General features: G+C 52.4%; 5 protein-coding genes across 5 annotated transcripts; 1 reads left to right on the forward strand and 4 right to left on the reverse strand.

Annotated features, from left to right (window-relative positions):
- Positions 1 to 1,776: 1,776 nt before the first annotated feature.
- SETTUDRAFT_157326 (uncharacterized protein) lies at positions 1,777 to 2,019 on the reverse strand (the record flags this gene model as incomplete). The annotated part of the gene is made up of 1 exon (XM_008032683.1): positions 1,777 to 2,019. One exon carries the CDS (start codon positions 2,017 to 2,019, stop codon positions 1,777 to 1,779), a length of 243 nt encoding a protein of 80 aa, XP_008030874.1.
- Positions 2,020 to 2,156: 137 nt separating this feature from the next.
- On the reverse strand, positions 2,157 to 3,476 carry SETTUDRAFT_157327 (uncharacterized protein; the record flags this gene model as incomplete). Its single annotated transcript, XM_008032684.1, has 2 exons — positions 2,157 to 2,844; positions 2,896 to 3,476. The coding sequence occupies 2 exons, from the start codon at positions 3,474 to 3,476 to the stop codon at positions 2,157 to 2,159; spliced, it is 1,269 nt and encodes a 422-aa protein (XP_008030875.1).
- A 3,422-nt stretch (positions 3,477 to 6,898) lies between these two features.
- Positions 6,899 to 8,260, reverse strand: SETTUDRAFT_181622 (uncharacterized protein; the record flags this gene model as incomplete). The annotated part of the gene is made up of 3 exons (XM_008032685.1): positions 6,899 to 7,160; positions 7,221 to 7,654; positions 7,706 to 8,260. The coding sequence occupies 2 exons, from the start codon at positions 8,258 to 8,260 to the stop codon at positions 7,289 to 7,291; spliced, it is 921 nt and encodes a 306-aa protein (XP_008030876.1). The 3' UTR covers positions 6,899 to 7,160; positions 7,221 to 7,288.
- A 2,979-nt stretch (positions 8,261 to 11,239) lies between these two features.
- Positions 11,240 to 16,153, reverse strand: SETTUDRAFT_35236 (uncharacterized protein; the record flags this gene model as incomplete). Its single annotated transcript, XM_008032470.1, has 3 exons — positions 11,240 to 11,685; positions 11,736 to 15,162; positions 15,218 to 16,153. The coding sequence occupies 3 exons, from the start codon at positions 16,151 to 16,153 to the stop codon at positions 11,240 to 11,242; spliced, it is 4,809 nt and encodes a 1,602-aa protein (XP_008030661.1).
- A 1,968-nt stretch (positions 16,154 to 18,121) lies between these two features.
- SETTUDRAFT_98345 (uncharacterized protein) lies at positions 18,122 to 19,770 on the forward strand (the record flags this gene model as incomplete). The annotated part of the gene is made up of 4 exons (XM_008032686.1): positions 18,122 to 18,142; positions 18,198 to 18,285; positions 18,335 to 18,704; positions 18,753 to 19,770. 4 exons carry the CDS (start codon positions 18,122 to 18,124, stop codon positions 19,768 to 19,770), a joined length of 1,497 nt encoding a protein of 498 aa, XP_008030877.1.
- Between the last annotated feature and the right edge of the window lie 48 nt (positions 19,771 to 19,818).

Raw genomic sequence — 19,818 nt, forward strand, 5'->3', positions numbered from 1 at the left:
ATTTGATTTGATTTGATTTGCACGTGCCATGCCAGCAACAATCCCCCCCCCGGACCAAGCCAAAACCAATCCTTCGGGTAAGTAAACATGCACCTCCGCCCCCCCCCTTTTAGACTTGCCTTTCTATCGTAGTATTTCAAACGAGCTGTCGCTGCTGTCACCGCTGTTGCTGATGCTGATGCTGATGCTGATGTCGCTGTAGTTATTGCTAACCCAAGAACCAAGAAAGAAAAAAAAAGAAAGAAGAAGAAGAAGAAGAAGAAGAAGAAAATGAGAAAATCAGATTGAGAAATATGGCTTTGAAGAGGGTTGTCTGTCTGTGTGTGTGTGTGTATAGATATAGATAGATAGATAGTATTTATGTATGTATGTAGTCCAATTGCAATGTTTGAAAAGTCTACATTTTAACAAGGAAAAACGAAAAGGAAAACGAAAAGGGATATATAAGTACACGTGGAGAGGGTGAGGCGAGTTGAGGGGCGCAAAGAATGGGGAATTGCTTTGGGCGCTTGGGTGTTATGTATGTATGTATGTATGTATGTATGTATGTGTATGTCGGGATTAATGTGGGCATGAGGGATACTAGGACGTAGGTGTAAATTACGGATATCCAAATTCTTCTTTGAGTCAAGAGGCCGTTTGTCTTTTTTTTTGGGGTTGTTGTTATTATTGTTGTTATTGTTGTTGGAGGAGAAAGAGGTACGTAAAAGTACGTACTTATTTTCTTCTCTTTCACTTACCTGTTCGTGGAAAAGAGCCATACTTAGGTAAAACTTTCCCGTAACTAACTAACCAACTAACTAAGTAGTTAAAACAAACAAAGTAAATATCTCTTTCCCGGTAACCTATACAACCAAAGTCGAGTTCTTTTCAACGTAGCTTGGTCACACTCACTGCATTCGCATTCGTGGGATCGAGAGAAGGGGGGGGGCGTGTAGTGGCTTCAGCGGATGCGGGAAGCGTACACATATCCTTCTTTTGCCTTGCCCTGCCTTCCTGACATGCATCGCATCGGATGGGCGTACTAGCTAGGTAGGTAGGTACTTGGGAAGATACTAGCCATCCATCCATCTAGCTAGGCTTAGTATGTAGTTAGTTGGGGGGGGGTTATATCATAGCGGTATTATACGCGTTTTTTGATGCGCACGTACGTGCATGATTCATGCGTTTTGGTATTGGCAGGGATAGCGGGGGACGTGAAGACATAAAGTACCTAGGACGCGTCAGGGGGGTGTATAGTATGAGGCAAGGGAACTGGGATGTTTTTTTACTTCGATTGTGGGGTGGGGTGGGGGGGAAGAGACACGTATGTATGTGTGGAGATAAAGGTGCTGGCAGTGGCGTTATGCGGATGCGGATGTACATGGGCGATGAAGAGGGAGATGGAGATGGCGTGCTGAGGCTGGGGGAATTTGCGGCGTGAAGGGCGTGAAGTGTGGGAGGGGTATGAGGGGTTTGATGGGGGAGAGGTAAAAGCGTGTGTGGTGCATGGGATGGACAGACAGAGAGAAAGGAGAAATGTCAAACAAATTTCTTGCATTATTGCGTATTGTTGGGGATTGTAGTAGTAGTGGGACTAGTGATAGTATACATGTATATATCTATGTATATATATGGTTGTGTGTATGTACATGAATTTCAAAGGTAAATATATACGTAGAATATCATAGTAATAGTAATAATAATAACAATAATAATAATAGGAATGGATTCTTGCTGGCTTCGTTAGACGCCCAGGATTTGAATATGTACAGGGCAACACACAGGCCGTGGGCGTCAAACAGTCGTGTGGGCGCGTGGGCTTGGTCTAAAGCTATGTATGGAGTAGGCCTGAGCCTGTGTGGCGGGCAAGGCTGCGCGTTTGGTTCCTTCGTGTATGTGTGTACGGCCTGCTTTGCTTGAGAGTGCCAAGGTCGTGTTGGAACGAGTGTTTGTGTTTTGTGATTTGTGTTCTGGGCGCATACTGCCTTGTGCGCTCTTGTTTGGTTGGTTTGCACAGTTCTGGTTCATGGACCGCATTGTTATGGACCGCATTGACTTTATGCCGTGGCAGTTGGCGCTTATCTGGGCTCATCTATAGCGCGGGAGGGTGTGCTGGAATATAGCTTCTCGTCGTTCGTCTATCAAACATGTTGGCTGGTTTCAGGGATGGAGCTTCAAGGCTCAATGTGCGGCAAAGACAGTTCTTTCAGGCTGATAATCCTGCTATCGCTCGAATCTGAACTCCATCTCGCGGTAGGTGTGCGAGGTCGTGCTTTGCGTGCTTCGGCCTCCATTTCTTGATAGTCGGCGGGCTGGGCGGGTTCGCTAGTGACTTGAGTGGTGGTGATGAGCTTGATGTCGGTATTGCCCACAGTGACTAAATCGTCAGAACTGTCGCTGCCACAGCTAGATGATAGTGTAATCTTGCCCTTGCTCTTGCCGCGCCGTGTCTTTATATGTGTGTTTGTGGCTTCGACGGTGCATTCGCCGCCAAAACGCGTGGGTTGCTCGATCCAAAAGGCAGAGAACGTGTCCATGCCGTTTTCGTCTGGCGGGGGCTCGTCGCTGAATATCATGATGCGGCGGGTGCAGGTGTAGAGGAGGACGTCGAGCCAGCCGCTCGAGGCAATGATGGCGCCACAGAGGCAGAGGCGTGCAAGTGAGGGTGGACTGCCCGACATGGATGCCATGCGGGCGCTGGCAAGAGGAATGGTACAAATGACATAGACAATGGGGTATGCAACCATGAGGTTGGCAATGGACCTTACTCGCTTGGACTCTTCGGCCTTGTAGTAGCCAGTGCGGATGCGGAAGATCAGCATGGCATAGATGAAGGCGTAGACGAAGACGTTGCCAAACTCGCTAGACAAAAGGTCAGCATGGAGAAGACGAGATGTGGACTCGAGTACGTACCAGACAAAGATCCAGAAATAGTGACACCACAGTCGCAGATCTTCTTTTTCGTGGCTGATCCAGCACCAGACGCCGGACCGAACGTAGACGCCCTTGCCGTACATCCATACGGGAATGGTGGAAATCCCAAGGATAAAGATCCATGTCAGGAAGATGCCAAAGTAAAAGGCTCGGGGCTTCAGACGGAAGTTGAGGAGGACAGAGGCCAGGGTATGGAGTCCGATGATAAGACACCAGACGCCGCTTCCCATGTCGCCCGTCGAGACGAGCCAGCTCTGGGCAAAGCAAATTGGGTTTTTGATTTCAACGGAACCCAAGCGGACCCACTCGACGTTGAGGAGGAAAGCCAGTGCTTGCTGGATGTCGGCCCACAGCAGGTTGAAGATGAGAATGACGAACTGATTTGTGCGTTTGGAGCGCAACTGCCAGGCCACCAGCTTGTACGTCAGCACCACCAGCAGCGAGACGGAGGCGATGAAGCTGATGAAGCCCATGGCGACGACGGCGCGCAGCCAAGGGTGGATGTGGCCCGGCAGCTCGAACGAGCGCGAGGCGGCGTCTGGCTCGGGCATGGGCAGCATTGCGGGCGGGCGAGCGAGCGGGAGTCGATGACGCTGTTGTCGTCTCTGTGGGGGGGTTGGAAGGATGTTACATGCCAAAAACAAGACGTGTGGTGGTGGGCAGGCTCATCATATCGAGTATGCGGCAGCCATGTGGGTGGGGAGGGAAGAAAGAAGCAGGCGGCGGAGCGAGGCCGATGGTAGGGACGCAGAGGCGATGCACGGATGATGGCACCCAAGTATACAGATGGTGGTGGGCATGGCGAGCCCGGCCTTGTACTTGTAGCGGCCAACTGGAGGGCTGGCGAGGGTTGAAGGGCCCCAGTTCTCTCCACCGATAGTACGGAACGCGCTAGGCCGGCAGTGTAGCTCGTGGCATCCATGCCTTAGTTACTTGCCCGAACTAGCTGCACCCAAGAAGCATGCCCAGCCCCGTCGCCCCCAGCCCATGACATGGCAGCCTTTTTCTTTCCTTTCTCTATGCGAAACAAACCATGGCGGCCGCAAGGGGAGGGGGGGACACGCTGCTGTTGGGGCGCCCGGCCATGATACCACGCACATTCACGCACATCCACGCACATTCACCCGCCTCCACCTCTGCCATGTTGCGCCCGGATGCATGTCATCAACATGCTTCGCCATCTCCGCACCACGATGCTCAATGCGGGAAGAGGGGGGAACAATTGCCCGTCATCTGACGCACGCGACCCCAGGCAAGCCGCCGACACGACAAGCTGAGTGGACACGGCACGGCCGGCCTCACCGTCAGTCAGTCAATTCGTCAGTCGAGCAGCAGTCGGCGCCATTGCCCAGCACTCTCAGAAGCTTGTTGGCTGCGCGAGCCGGCCATCCTTATTCCCTGGTGGCTTTTCGGGCGCTTGTGGCACGGCGGAAAACGAGACGAATACCGCCATGCCAACGGTGCTGCTGATGCTGATGCCCATGCTACCATGGGCAAATGTTGTTTCCCTTTGGCCTTGGCCTCCAACTCTCCAGGCCGTCATGATCGACAGACCACTGCGTCAGCTCGCTACCACGGGGGCCACTTGGACCGGGTTCTCCTATCCGAGAGTGCCCCTAAAGGCATCGCTCGACGAGCCTCTTACCCAGCATCGCATATTGCCTCGTAGGGACGGGCCTATCAGCATACCCATGTCCCCTAAAACCTCCGCAGCGAGGCGGCCCATTCATCTCACCTTCCCAATGCACACCTGGGAGAATGGGCCTCCACACCCCACAGCCGCCCCAGACCTCGGGCGTGCCCAGCGCAGCAACCACATGGCATTATGTAGAGCATCCGCCCACTGCCGCCGTGTCCACTCGTGTCCCGCCCGTCCTCTCGGCCCAGCAGACACGTGGGGGGGAACACGCACAGGGTCCGATAGGCTGGGGGGGGGAACAAAGGCCGTATACGCCTGATGCTACGCCTTCTAGAACGCCAGCAGCAATCTACTTTGCATACACATGATCTCCCCCACCAGCTGGACATGTATATTACTATGTCCATGTACAAGTGGGCAGGTATGTATACTCAGCTCAGCCCTACTTATTAGCCTGCCAGCAAGTTGGCAAGCCATGGCATGAGCGGGGGGGGGGGGCGGCGGCTAGAATGGCCGCGCAGAACGGCCGTCATGCCGAAACACAGCAATGGGGCTGCGGTGAAACAGAAGCGTGGGCGGGCCGGGCAGAGATAGAGAGGCTCCATGAAGCAGCATGACGATGGAAGTGAGCGAGGGGATATTGCGCGTGTTTGGGGCGGAGCGGCAGCGCGTGCGTGCGTAGATGGGCCTAGGTGTTTGGTGTAGAAAAGAAAGACGGCCAAAGCTGCTATTCCTGGGGTAACAGGAATCACACAGCGCCGTGCATAAAGCACCTCCCCCCAAGACGGAGTAATCTACCCAAGGGTCGCAGATCGCCAGAAGTGTTTGGGGGCGGGCTCGCGCAGATTTGCAAGATGGTGGTGGTGGTGCGTGGCTGCGGTTGATTATACTTTTTGCCTAGAACCCACATGTGCGCATCAGATTGAAAGCCACCACGCCCGTGACGCTCAAATCGTACCATATTTGAGCGGAACCCCCCCCCCAGCGTGTCACGGGCGCGGAGCCGCACTGTCCTCTCTCCCCACCCCCCTCCAAAAAATCTATGTATGCAAATTTCCTTTGTTCCAGCTGAGAAAGAGAGAGAGAGAGAGTGTGTGTGTGACAGAGACAGAGCGCTTCCGCACATAAACCCATGGGGAGTGGACAGATTTTTTTTAGAAAAAATTCATTCTCATCTTTTCTTTCTTTCTTTCTCTCCACTCTCGGCGAATCACCCATGCGATTTTTTTCCCCTCGCTTCCTGGCTGCTGGGAATTTGCATGCTCACTCACACACTCACACATATACGCACTTGTACGCATACATACGCTCCATGTCGCTTGTGGTCTCTTGCTCTCGCAAAGGGCAGGTATGGCTCATCTACGGGCGTATTATCTTCCTTTTTTCTTGTCCTCTTGCCCCAAAACGGCAATCCTCGAAATTTTAATACCATTTTAGCCTGCGGAACTTGGGGGGTACCGCCATTCGGGACCTCGACCAAAGGAACTGGCTGAGCCTCGGCTTTTGAGCCTTGGCTTTATACTTTAAGGCTTGCGTTCTGCTGATGCTGCCTGTTGTAATGTTTGTCGTGGTCGTGGTCGTGGTCGTGGTGATGTGATGATGTTCCCCTCCCCCCCTCCCCCCCAAGCGCTTATTACAAGGTTTGGGGGGCCCCCCGACGCCAAAAATCAGCAGGCTTGTTTTTTGTCTTTGCAAGTATCATCCATGTTTCTTCCCGAGAAACCTTATTCCATCTTCCCGGGTCTTTATTTCGTCGTTACTATTGCTTTCTGCGAGAAAATAAACCATGAGTTTTTTTTTTGGTTGGTTGGTTGGTTGGACATGCATGTGGACAAAGGCGATTGGTGCGCGCGTGTCAAGAAAAGAAAATGGAACCACGTAGTTTTTGAGGAACAGGGTGGTGGGTATGTGTGTGGATAGCATTGACATACTCGCTCGTTAGGGATATTGCTGGGCGGATTGATGTATGGGTGCGATCAGTAAGTGGGTGAGCATGTGAAAATAACAAAGTCTAGTCTCCTTCGCAAACCGTCTTTTGTCAAGGTGACTGGAGGTTACGGGTTAGTGAGAATAAGCATGTGTGAATAACAAATCCTAGTCTCCTTTGCGAAGGGACTTCTGAGAAGGGACTGGAAGTTGGAGATTGGGGAGCGGTGGGTTAGTAAGTATATTAGTGCACAAAATAATCAAGTCCACGCCTCCTTTCGTAACCGAAATTCCTAGGTTGGGACCACTGAGTTGAATAACAAACGTCTAGTCGGTGTTCGGAGGACACCGATGTTTGAACAAAGTCGCTCGCTTTTGCACTTATTGAAGGCGGAAAGAAAAAAAGTAAAATTACCTCATCACCGGAAATATACATTCTCGTCCAATACAATACAGTAGAGCAGATAGTGAAATGAATTGAAAGAAACCAATAATAACAACAACAACAGCCATTGCTCCTTTGCCTTTTGTTTTGTTTGTTCTCATCCTTCTTTAGAGGACCGGAAATTTCAGAAACTCCGATACCGTGTGTACTTGCTTCTTCATGAACGAGAGCTCGACCCGCCCCCCTGCTTCTTGAGCACCTTCCTCGGTGCCTTGTGGTGTGGCGTGGCTTCGCCTATGCATTATAAGTTACTCTTCGTGACAACTAGATGTACCCATATTCTTTTCATCTTACCCTGTTTTCTCCAGCGTCTATAGCCGCTGTTATCTACAGGGTCAATGCTGCCTGTCCGTTGGATCGTCCTATGCTAGGGAACCCACCCTGTGAGCGCTATCCGTATCATACAGCGAGCCATTGTCACTCGCACATCGACTGCTGGATCCCATACCTAGAAGCCACTGCCTGTTTGAACGTTTTCTTCCTGAAACAACACTCGTGTTGCTGGAATTCGCCTGGCCCGGCAGTTGTGGTGGTGGTCTGGCTGCTGCTGATTCCCTTTGACGGTTGTGTTCTTGCAGGATTTCCACGCTTCTGTCTCTTTCGTTTGCGACAAAATTTAGCCCGTTTTTCGAGATAGTAGTATTATCCATGACGATGGTTGCCGGGGATCGCCTCTCGCCGTTGCCTATCACGCTTGTACCATCAATTGTGGAACCTGATATAGTAATCTGGATCGACTTTAGCAGCATTCTTCGCCCATGTTATACTTGTTCCCTTACATTGAGAGTTGCAACATGGTGCTGGGCCGTTTGATCTGGTGGAGGGACCATAGTTGCGGTAGTTGTATCCTGGATACTTTGAGACATGATTCTTTCATTTCCCTCCTCTGTAGATATTGTATTATGGCGAGTGATACAGGTCGATTCGATGGTTTGCCGAAGATCTACAAGGGCGTCTTGGTGTGCTTGGGAAATATGAAGATGGAGCAGGGTTCTCTTGTGATTCAGTGTCTCGAATGCCGAGTTAATCTTGTCCCTTGGAGTGAAAAATGCCAAGTTGATACCAAATGACCGCTTCGGTTGGAGGAGATGCAATAATTGGCATGCGATACCAGATATAGAAATCAGTACAGGCAGCACAGGATTGTGATCTTCGACGTGGTGGCGGGAGAGACGCTGAAGCGTGTCGAGTAGCAGTCTGATGTTTGCTGCTTCGTCGCGGTAGGTCGAATCGCCGTGGACCAGCTCCTCGTATAGTCTCCCAAGGCTAGCGGCTGATGATGCTGAATATTCAATGAGCTGACATACGCTCGCTACACAGCCTACAGCATCCATATTTTATATCCTCGTTCGAAGACTAGTCAAGTCCCTAGAGCCTTTCCCCTGTCGCGTCATTGGGTTGGTAGTAATCAAGATATTTTCTGCAATGATTAAGTCGTTTCATAAACCCCTTAAATACTCAGCCGCAGTTATGTGCTGGCAACCTTGTCTCAGCCTAGTCTGTCCGTCGGGCGTGTCACAAGGCCGATACGGAAATCCGGTGAATGCGAGCCTTGTGCCACCATTACCGTGTATCTCCGCATTGATCTTTCTGTGCTATGTGTATTATAGCCATTACTAAGTTCTTTTTATATGGGATATGGCGATATAGCAAATTCCCGACTTTAGTCCGGAGGCGTTTCTCTCACCGCTTGACAAAACTTCTGGGATACGTCTGCCACGTCACACAGCTAATGGTTACACAACATGCCCCTTCTGTTGCAACAGGAGGAACGGGGCTATCTGATTGCACAAAGGATTCGAGGCTTTGGAAATCAATCTGGTCTCATGCTGTTGTCACCATCAAACAATCCCATATTGTAGATATGCGAGAAAGCTTTCCAAGTTCCTCACCACATCGAGATATTTGTAACGAAGAAGAATTTACTCACCGACATAGCTAGGTCTGCCTTGACTAAATCCGACAGGATGGCATAAGTGGCGTGTAGCACAAAGCTGAAAGTGGGATGAAATTTCTGTTCTTTAAGCGCTTACTCGCTCACTCTCTCGTATATGAAAAGCCACTAGTTTCCGTGGCTTGCATTTTTCCGATGGTAGAGAACAAGGCACCCATCTTGCAGTTCGCACCGGAGAAACACTTCTTAGACCCCTGCAACATACACTCAGCCTCCGCGCCGTGCCGCCTCCCCCCCTTATCTGTTGCCATGACCAAATACCTTGTAAGACGTCGTGTAGCCAACACATGCCCATTATCCTCGGCTCACAGCTTTTCTCCACCAGTTGATACATGAGAGAAGAAACAGGATATCTAAGCCATTTCATATTGTTACCTTCAATTTCTTGTATCAATTCCACCATGACAACCGGCCAAGGCCAGATAAAGGCCAATTTGAAGAAGAACACGGTTTCTGGAACAGCCCAGACTGCCACACAAGGCCACACGCAGCGCGATACCACCACAACGACTGGACACCAACACGTCAACTTAAGAGGTTATGGAGCAATATCCATTGGAGCAGTAGCAATAATAGCCCTGGTCATAATAGCAGTAGTCGTCCCAATATATGTAATACCCGGAAAAAACAATGCACCGACCTCTAAAACTGAAGATGTGAGTACTTACAAAAGGCGCATGCTACAAAGGCACAAAAGATACATAAGCTTAACGCATAAGATAGATAACTTCAACTTATCCACTCATCTCCATCCCCCCATCGCCTATACAAGACAGCTACACCAGCTCTGGTAGTCCATCCTTCACCTCATCACATCCACTCAGCACTCTCGTATCCTCAATCCTAAGAAGCACGCCTCCATCGACACCTCGGCTCACATCAGCACCAACACCTACACCTACACCTACACCTACACCTACACCTACACCTACACCTACACCTACACCTACACCTACACCTACACCTACACCTACACCTACACCTACACCTACACCTACACCTACACCTACACCTACACCTACACCTACACCTACACCTACACCTACACCTACACCTACACCTACACCTACACCTACACCTACACCTACACCTACACCTACACCTACACCTACACCTACATCTACACCTCAATCGGACCGTAGCATGCACGTCGCCACTACCTCACCCCCCGCAGCACTCCTGACTCCCGGCGCCATCTGCACGACCGACTCGCAATGCTCACCCAACATCTGCTATACTTACCTCAATGTAGTGGCGTTTTGCTGCGGACCCAACATTCAGGGATGTCCGGGGTGGCGGTGCAGCGACCCTGGTTATCGCTACTGCTTGGATCCGCTCACGTGCAACTTTGGAGCAAGCACTTGTGAGTGATTTGTCCGCCTCCTCGCCCTCATTATCATCATTATCACCAGTACCCCCCCCCCCCCCAAAAAAAAGGAACCGGCAAGTCCCTTCCAATGCCGAAACCTAAATACCAAGACGTAGGTAAGTCACACATACACACACAGGCCCCTTCCTTGTCTATGAACAATTACCCATGTGTTGTAAAAAAAAATGTATATTGGGAGCGACCATGTCACTTTGAGCGCAATGAGTACGTTGAAAGGGTAGAGTAATCTTTGATCCTACCTCCTTCCTACTTTCTTCCCTTCTTTCTTCATCGACTCATATCTTTTTTTCTTTCAGAATTAGACAAGTCCTCTGTACACTAGCATCAGCATTCGTATTTGCACTTTACTTTAGATTTTTTTTCCTCTTTTGCAGGGTTTTGATTCCCACCCACCATAGCGAGGGCGTTTATTCGTTTTTTATGGTTGTTAGGAATCTGGATATTGCGATATAGCGTAGTGCGGCACGAATAGCGTTGATTAGAAAAATCAGATAGCGAGACATAATCTGTAGAAAGAGCAAGAGCAATAGCAAGAGAGAGACAGAGTATCGTCGAGACAATGATTTATCATTATAATCTCATTTCTCTTATTCCCTCTAACATCTGCACTACCTACAAAAAGCGTAAAGACAGGGCGACGCAAAAGTAAGAAGAAAGAAAGAAAAAAGAAGTGAAAAAGGTGGCTCAGTCACGGTACTAGGGAAAGTGAAGAGAAAAATGGTATGATTGAAGACTCCTTTTTGCTCCACCCGACGATATATGTGCCAACCGCAAAGATCCTGGTATGCCTACTACATTGATCCAAACGCCTATATGCACACAGTGTATGCTTCAAAGTGCCACACACACACACACAAAAAGACCTAACCAAAGAAGGGGTATGTGTACAGGTCCGCAAACCACGCTTACATTTCCCCCGCCGCCACCGTCCGCGATTCCCGTTCTGGCAGTACAAACGATGCTAGAATGCTAGTGACGAGACTGCGTCTGTGAGAACCAGTCGTCTTGCGTAGAGGGATACTGCCGCCGTAGTTCTGCCTCTTCTTCTTCTTGGCTCGACTTGAGGATCTCTTGCATGGTTTGGATATCGTTGATAATAACGTTGAATGCTTCTGTCACCTCCTTGAGAACGACGTTGCGGTTATACTCGAATCGATATTTCCAAATAGCATCCATAAGCGCGGCGTTAATTTGCTCTAGCTGTTCAAGCGAGCAGCCAGATGTCGACTGAACGAGCTTTTCATGCAATGCCGTAACGAGACTATCGTCAAGAATAAGCTGAGGCTTAGGCTCATCATTCAAGATTTCGTTGAGATTTGAGTGGTGTGGAGGCGCCGGCGCCGGCATCGAATTAACATGTGGCGATGGCTGTGAAAATTGCGAGTTTGAGGGCTGACTGCTGACATAGTGGACTTCTGTATCAAGTTAGTGGAGTGCTGAAAGTGTAGAGAGAATTCCGACGAACCTTGCGTGTCGGGAAGCTGCGAACCGCCCGGCTCGGGCATCATCTCGGAAAAGTTGATACCGACTGGCGCAACACCATTGCTGCTCTGAGTACTGAACTTGTTGTCTGAAGACCTGTGCGAAGTCTTTTGACCAGAAGTCGTTGTTGACGCGCTATTGTGGTAGTCGTTGGGATGCGAGTTTGGCGCCATGAATGTGCGCCCCGCCACCTGCGATTTCTGAGTCTGCGTTCCCTGAGTGTCGATCCTGCTTGGAGTTTGAAACTGGAAATCATGCTGTGTGGTCGCATTCAGATCTTGGCTGTCGGTCATGGTTGTATCGTCATGGGAGGGCGCGATAGAACCATTCGTTGCGTGGTGTGTGCCATTTGACAACTCTGCAGGATGAGGTGCCCGCATGGGAGTAACGGGTGGCATAGGCAAATGTCCAGGGACAGGCTCACCCAAAGTGATGGGCCCTGAAGTCTCCGTTGTGCCGATGGATTGCTCAGGGGGTACGCGAGCAATGTCGGCAACCTCCTTGTTCTCTGCAATGGCCTTGTCTCGATTCTCTTGGGCCTTGCGTTCCCTTTCGAGTTCGCGCTGATATACTGCCTCGCATTCTTGGAGCAGACCGGGATTCTGCTGCATGAAGAAGTTGTCCAGGTCGACCTCGACATTTGTAATCATCTCATTGCCCTTCAGGGTTCGCTCAGCATCTCCGAAAGTCCGAGCATCCTTCACAAGCGTCTTGATATCGAAGAGGTAATCCGCAGGGCGTTTGTAGTAGCCGTTGGAAAGTCGCTTCTCGATCGTGCTGAGGTCCAAGTTGTAGTACTTGTTACCACTCTCGACATGCAAGAGAACGTCCACGCCCTTGTTATCTTTTGAGAACTCCCACGGCCGGATAGCGCCCTGTTCTTCTTGCTCTTGGCGAGGCAGGTCTGATCGGAGGTACTCGGGGTCTTGTTCCTCGAGCAGATAAGAGTACCAACTTTCCTCTAGAATTGGCTTGAAGAACTTCCTGTGACTCCTCTTCAGCTGGTCCATGATTGGCTGTATGACAATCTTCATCTTGTTGAGAGTAAGCCTGTCTTGCTTCTTCTGCCACTTCTCGCGCGCCGCAAGCTCCTTTGGATCAATGACTGGCTCAACGATAGGTGCGGGCTCCAGCTCAGGCAGTACTCGCTTCTTTCTGTTATCGGGGTCGGGGAAATCCGCAGGAGACATGCGGATGTAATGACTGATATTGTTGAAGAATTCTGAGCGACCTTCTTGATCCGGCCGCGTGAGCAGGAACCGGTTGGTCTGCGAGAACGAGAAGAGATCCATCATCATCTGTCGGTCGGGCTTCTCATTTTCACTGAGTAATTCCATGATACCCAAGACCATGATCGGCTCGTTGGCGCCAACACTGCGCAGAAGAAGCTTGAATGTTTTGATCGCCTGTGTGGGTAGTGTTTGATACCAGACATCAACTGCAGGAATGTAGATGACACTGGGCTTGTGCCGCCTGACTTCAGTGAACAGTTGAGTGATGGCTGCCTCGGGTGTTCTTGTAGAATCCTCCAAGATGGTTGGGAGATCAAAAGACTGGACGTGCAGCCCTTCGATCTTGTTCAATAACGCAGCGCCGAGGTATTGCTGGCCCATGCCCTGGAGGCCACTGATAAGCAGACGGGGCCTGAAGATTCTGCTGCTTTCAAAGTTGCGCATAGTGGCCTCCCGCTCGAAGCCCTTCTCGTCCTCGCGGTCGTCAAACTCTGCCTCTTCGAGTGCCGAAAGCTTTTTCCTCCTTGGAATAAGCTCATCGATACGCTTGATAATTGCTGCAAGGGGCTTGCGTAGCAGTGGCTCAATGTTCTTGCCCAATGGTGCTGCGCTTGCGGTGACTGTTCGCTGGGATGAAGGCACCATCTTGTTGACCGAGATCATAAAGTCCTTTGCGAGAATCTTGATATTGCTGGGATCGATCAAGAGCTTCTTCTCAGATGTGTAGATTTGAGGGTAGGTTCCTTGAACGGCATTCAAAGCGGCTTCCGTGCACAGGGCTCGAATGTCGGCACCTCCGTAACCCTTTGTCAGTTCTGCAAGCTGGTCTTTCATTTCCGGCTTTAGAGGCGGGTCCCAGTTCTTGGTATGAATGTCAATGATGGCTCGTCGACCTGCAACACTCGGCAGTGGGAAGTAGAATTCGCGGTCGAAGCGCCCTGGACGTCGAAGCGCGGGATCTACCGAGTCTGGACGATTGGTAGCACCAATGACGATGACCTGCCCGCGACCGTCCATGCCGTCCATCAAGGCAAGAAGCGTTGCCACAATCGAGGCATGAATTTGCTCCTGTTTACTAGACCGGACTGGGGCCAATCCATCAATCTCGTCAAAGAAGATGATACTTGGTTGGGTCTTCCGCGCTTCTTCAAACAAGAGACGAAGCTGCCGCTCAGCTTCTCCAACCCACTTGCTCAAGGCGTCGGCACCTTTACGCATGTAAAAGGTAACTTTCTGGCCGTGCGTACTGACACTCGAGGCGAGCGCGCGGGCAAGAAGCGTCTTACCCGTACCAGGTGGTCCGTGGAATAAAACACCTCGTGGAGGAGTAATCTTGAAGCGTTGGAAGACTTCGGGATACAACAGTGGGAGCATGACCATCTCCTTGAGCTTGTTGATGTGATCGTCCAGACCACCGACCCCATCGAAATTGACGTTCGGATCAACACCGAGAGGGTCAGCATCGGCGAGGGCCTTTTTGTCCTTGACCTTTCCAAGATTTGCGGGACCACCACCAGAGGCTTGCTGCGGGTCGGCATTGTGGGATTGAGGAAAGCCAAACGCAGGGGCTGTCGCGGTAGTGGGAGTCATGCCTATCATCCCACCAGCCGGCTTAGGCATCTTCTGGTTCTCATCCTCGCTGCTGTCAGAATCGCCGCCTGCTGCGCCCATGCCAGCTTCGACACCGCCACCAAAGGGACCCTGGCTGCGCCATAAGCTCTTGTATGTGGATCGGCCACCTCTGGCCCGAGTCTTCTCGGCAACGGGTGGATCATCGTCATTGTCAAACATGGTGTTCATCTCTGGTCGCACGACACGGTAATCCACACCCGCGTTGCGGGCCCGGCGTTTGGGCATCGTGTCGTAAGACAGATCCTCGTCAGGCTTCCGACGTGACAATCGCCGTCGCTTGTTATACTCGAGGTCCTGGAGTTCATCCTGGAGTTCATCTTGATCAAGCCCTGATTCTTCAGATGAAGAGTTGCGCCTGCTGCGTCCAGACTGGCGGGTCTTGCCTCGGAGACGTCTTCCTGAGCCCGAGGCGCTTTCAGAGGCAGATGCTTTGCCCTTGTCGTTGTCGGACTCGGAGAGCTCTTCCTCTTTCTCGTCCTCGGCGGGAGGTTCAAAGTCGCTGCTCTCGTTGGCGGCTCGTTTGCGCTTAGATGATGCAGCGCGATTCTGGCAATGGTTGTTAGTCTAAGCACTTGGTCTGGAATGTCGGGCAGTGTCATACCCTCAGGTTTCGGCCCCCGCGAGTGACCGGGCCCTCCTCGTCGGATTCTTCAGCGGCACCTTCGTCTTGCTGAGATTCTTGAATCACGCCTTCCATATCCTCCTCGCCCTCAGCGTCGCCTTCTTGAGCATCATCTGCGGGTGAGCTGTCTTTGCTTGCCTTGACTTGGGTCTCCGCGTCAGCAATGAGGGCATCGAGGGGACCAGGCGTCTCGTCGCGGATCATCGATGTCTCTTGCGAGGCCTCCATGATGGCGCTGGGGTGCTCAATTTTGGGGCCCTTGCCACCTCTTGTTGCGCGTGCAATAACAGGCTCCGGGCTCCGGGTCCCTTCGCGGATTACATTGACATGCTTGCCCGAGTCGGAGAGTGCGACAATGGGCGCCTCGATATCGTGCGAAAGACGACTACTGCGTCGTGTACCTTGTACTTCTGGTGTTCTTCCACGCGCGAGGGACTTGCTGCCCGTGCGGGTGCGCAGGTTGCGACCGGAGGCGTGGTCAGGCATCTTCAGCTTTACAATGAGCGAAGGCTTCTCGACCTTTTCGATCGACGGCTGGGCGCGACGGCGCGAGGCAGGCTTGGGCGAAACGTCTTCGGACGGCGTGTCCTCGATTTCGTCCTCGCTCTCTTCGTATTTGATCTGCTTCTTGGTGGCGCGACGCACGCTCCTGCCGGTTGCGGGATTGATCTCGGGCTCCTCTGACTCGGAGCGCTCGGTAAAGGAGTCCTCCGACTCGATGTCGTCGTCGTCGTCAATGTCGGAGCCGCCGTATGCGCGTCGCTGGCGCTTGGACGGCTTCTTCTTGGCCCCGGGCGTGCCTCGATTTCGGCGGCGCTGTGGGGGTGCGCGTCTTTCAGAGTCGTCGTAGTCAAAGTCGTCCGGATCGGATGCGTTGGGGTCGATGTCGAACTTGCGCTTTGCTCGGCTAGACATAGGGACTCGTTTGCGTGCCTGGGGGCGCTGTGAGCGAAGGGGCCCCGACGGGTCACGGGGCTCGGGCACGTACACCGCCTAATGGGGATTTATCGGGAGTTACGATGACATCCGTAGCAGGAAAGATGCTCCTGCATGTGCGCCGATGATGGCAAAAGTGCGCGCGATGCTGACTGGGAGGCTGCTCGGGCGTGTTGTTGTGGGATGGGCGAGCGCGGGCCGGGTGCGCGATGCACGAACAACGAGGGTGCACGGGCGGGCGCCAACAGCGAAGAGAAGAATGCTATGTCGCTGCAGACGGCGCAGAGACGCTGGCAGTCAAAAATGGCCAACGAGGCGGAGGGGCGTGAGGGTGATGGGTGAGCACAGTCGTGGTGTTGGTCGAGCTACTGTTGGCCCGTTCAATCCCAAGCGCGCTAAAACCCAACACGATTTTAGAGCAAGGTACGCTTTCCAGATGCCACATTCACCACCACAGCAACACACGCCGTTTTCTCGGCCTGGAGCCGTCCCCTGTGCCTCCAAAGGCCCCCCGAACGACGCAGGCACTCGCTCCGGGCGATTCCGGCCGCTTTTCGGGAGTCTCCCGGCCGGCTCTGGAGGGCCTTTTCCGCTCTTCCTTTCCATGCTGCCGCTCTTGCTGCCGCCATGTTCCTGCATGATCGACATGCGACTCTAAAAGCTTAACGCCATTAGAGCTCGCTGGCATGTGTGGGGAAGAGCGAACCATGCACGTGCGCCACGTGCCGGGTCGACTCCATTCAAGTAACGCCCCCCTGAACATGAACACACCCACACCAGCACTTGTCACGTCTCGCGCTCGATGCTATATCTCCTGCCTGCTGTCGCCATCAATCTATCTGCGTCGCCATGCCTGCCCTGCCGTAAGCGGCTGCGAGTCCACGCTGCCTGTGCCCGCCTTGCCATGACTGGTGCACCGCCGTCTGAAGCTGACATGTCCCAAGCCATATCCGCCGTCATGTCTGCGCTGCTTTTCCGCGGCACGCAATGGGGATGGCATTGCTAGGGCGGGGGATGTGGATATATGGATTCGCCTCCATGTACCGTTGCGTGATGTTGCGACGAACATCGCAACTATCATAATGCCTGTGCGCCGCGTCCGGTCAGCCGTGGCCACACACATCAAACCGGCAAATCAGAACATGGGCAGGAGGGCAGAAGAAAGCATTTGTTTCATGTGGCATGCAAAAAGAATTACACCTTGGTTGTGGCTTGGCACCCATGCCACGTCGTGCTCCCCACTACGCTTTTCCCCCATGTAGTATGTATACTACGCTCAGAGCACAGACCGGCCTCTCTAGCCAGTGTCCAACGCCCGAGTCGCCATGCAATCACCTTCACAGCAAAATCAACATGGCTGACCAAACAGCCCCGACATGTTCCGCTCCATTGCAAAGTTGCCTACACGCTCCTGACGCTCCACACGCTGTTGACGCTCTACACGCTCTACACGCACTGTACTCGTCGCGAAGCTTGGAGATATTTTAACCAAGAGTATCACTACACTGCTCCACGCGATTTATTGCTCGCGACAAAAGAAACACTTGAATATCTGCATTCACATTTGTGTGTCGCATTCAGACATCCTCAGCTGCTTCCGAGTCGTCCGCCATCATCCCACCTGTGGTGTTCTCTGAGCAGGCCGACCCCGCATTTTGGTCATAGCTCTTCCAAACGTCATAGGCTGAAGCAACTCCGACGACTCCATCCGAAAGATAGTCAACCAGCAATTGACGCCTGGGCAGCTGGCTGGACTTGCCTTTTTTCTCGCGTGCACCATCCAAAATTGGGGAGCCCCACGGTACTTTATAATCTGCCTTCAGTCCCGCCAGAGACATTATGCGCGCCTTTGTCACGGCAACTCGATCACTTGCACGACAGCCCGCCTACAGGAACAGCTTTCAGAAGAGGACATTGCCGACAATTGTTTCAAGAGGATACGCAAGTATGGGCCACTCAGTACCACCTGTATGTCAGCAGCTTCCGCCAACTGCCACGATTGTGAGGCTAACTTTTCGCAAAGCTCAACGACAAGTCTCTGCTCAAGAGCCAGACATATGTCAATGGAGAATGGATAGGCGCAAAGTCTGGCAAGACTTTCGAGGTCCACGGTAAGGTCTCTTTTGTCTCTAGTATATGCACTTTCTTAACATCTTGCAGATCCAGCAACAGGCAAGCTCATAGGCTCCATGCCCGAGATGGACCGCGCCGACACCGAAGCTGCCATTGCTGCCGCAGCAGCAGCTCTTCCTTCATTCCGCAAGACTACCGGTCGCGAACGCTCACGCATGCTCCGAAAGTGGTACCAGCTCATGGTTGACAATGCAGAGGACCTGGCCAAGCTCATCACATGGGAGAACGGAAAGCCCCTGGCAGATGCAAAGGGAGAGGTCAACTACGCTGCCAGTTTCTACGAGTGGTTCGCGGAAGAGGCGCCGCGCATCTACGGAGAGACGATTCCCGCGTCAGTTGCTGGGAACAGGGTGTTTACTATCAAGGAACCAGTTGGCGTTGTCGGGCTGATCACACCGTAAGCGCCCAGGCACTTTTGGAAAAGAAACAAGTCTAACATTGACAGGTGGAACTTCCCAGCGGCAATGATCACAAGGAAAATTGGCCCTGCCCTAGCTGCTGGCTGTACAGTGGTCGCAAAGTCTCCCGGCGAGACACCTTTCACAGCTGCTGCTCTAGCTGAGCTTGCACACCGCGCGGGAATCCCCAAGGGTGTCGTCAACTTTGTCACCGCACTGAAAAACACAGCCGAAGTCGGCGAGACCATCACATCCAGCAAGACTGTCAAGAAAATCTCCTTTACTGGTTCCACAGGCGTAGGCAAGCTTCTGATGAAGCAGTCCTCCGACACGCTCAAGAAACTCTCGTTCGAACTCGGCGGAAACGCACCTTTTATTGTTTTCGACGACGCCGACCTCGAAGCCGCTGTAGCAGGAGCCATTGCATCCAAGTTCCGTTCTTCCGGCCAGACATGCGTGTGCGCCAACAGAATCTACGTTCAATCAGGCATCTACGACGAATTCTGCACAAGGTTCACCGAGAAAGTCAAGGCGTTCAAGGTTGGCGGTGGATACGATGCAAGCACCACACACGGCCCTCTGATCCACGACCGCGCGGTGTCAAAGGTCGACGCGCACGTCCAAGATGCCGTGAAGAACGGTGCAAAGGTCCTGTTCGGCGGCCAGAAGCTTCCTGAGCTTGGTGACAACTTCTACCAGCCCACCGTTCTCCGCGACATGACCGTGGATATGCAGCTTGCCAAGGACGAGACTTTTGGTCCCGTCGCAGGTCTCTTCCCCTTCAACACCGAAGCCGATGTCGTCAAGCTGGCTAACGCGGCCGACGTGGGTCTCGCGGGCTACTTCTTCAGCAGAGATATCCAGAGGGTGTACAGGGTGGCCGAGGCTCTGGAAGTCGGCATGGTCGGCGTCAACACGGGTCTCATTTCAGATGCTGCCTCGCCTTTTGGCGGCGTCAAGGAATCCGGATTCGGCAGAGAAGGAAGCCATCTCGGTGTTGCAGAGTACACGGTTACAAAGACCATCACAATGGGCGGAAATGGCCAGCCGTTGCAGGGCGAGTGAAGGCATTGCAGTAATACATATAGTTTCTTTGGGCACATGAACACATTG

The sequence above is a fragment of the Exserohilum turcica genome (assembly GCF_000359705.1).
Source record: "Exserohilum turcica Et28A unplaced genomic scaffold SETTUscaffold_8, whole genome shotgun sequence".
Lineage (NCBI taxonomy): Eukaryota > Fungi > Ascomycota > Dothideomycetes > Pleosporales > Pleosporaceae > Exserohilum > Exserohilum turcicum.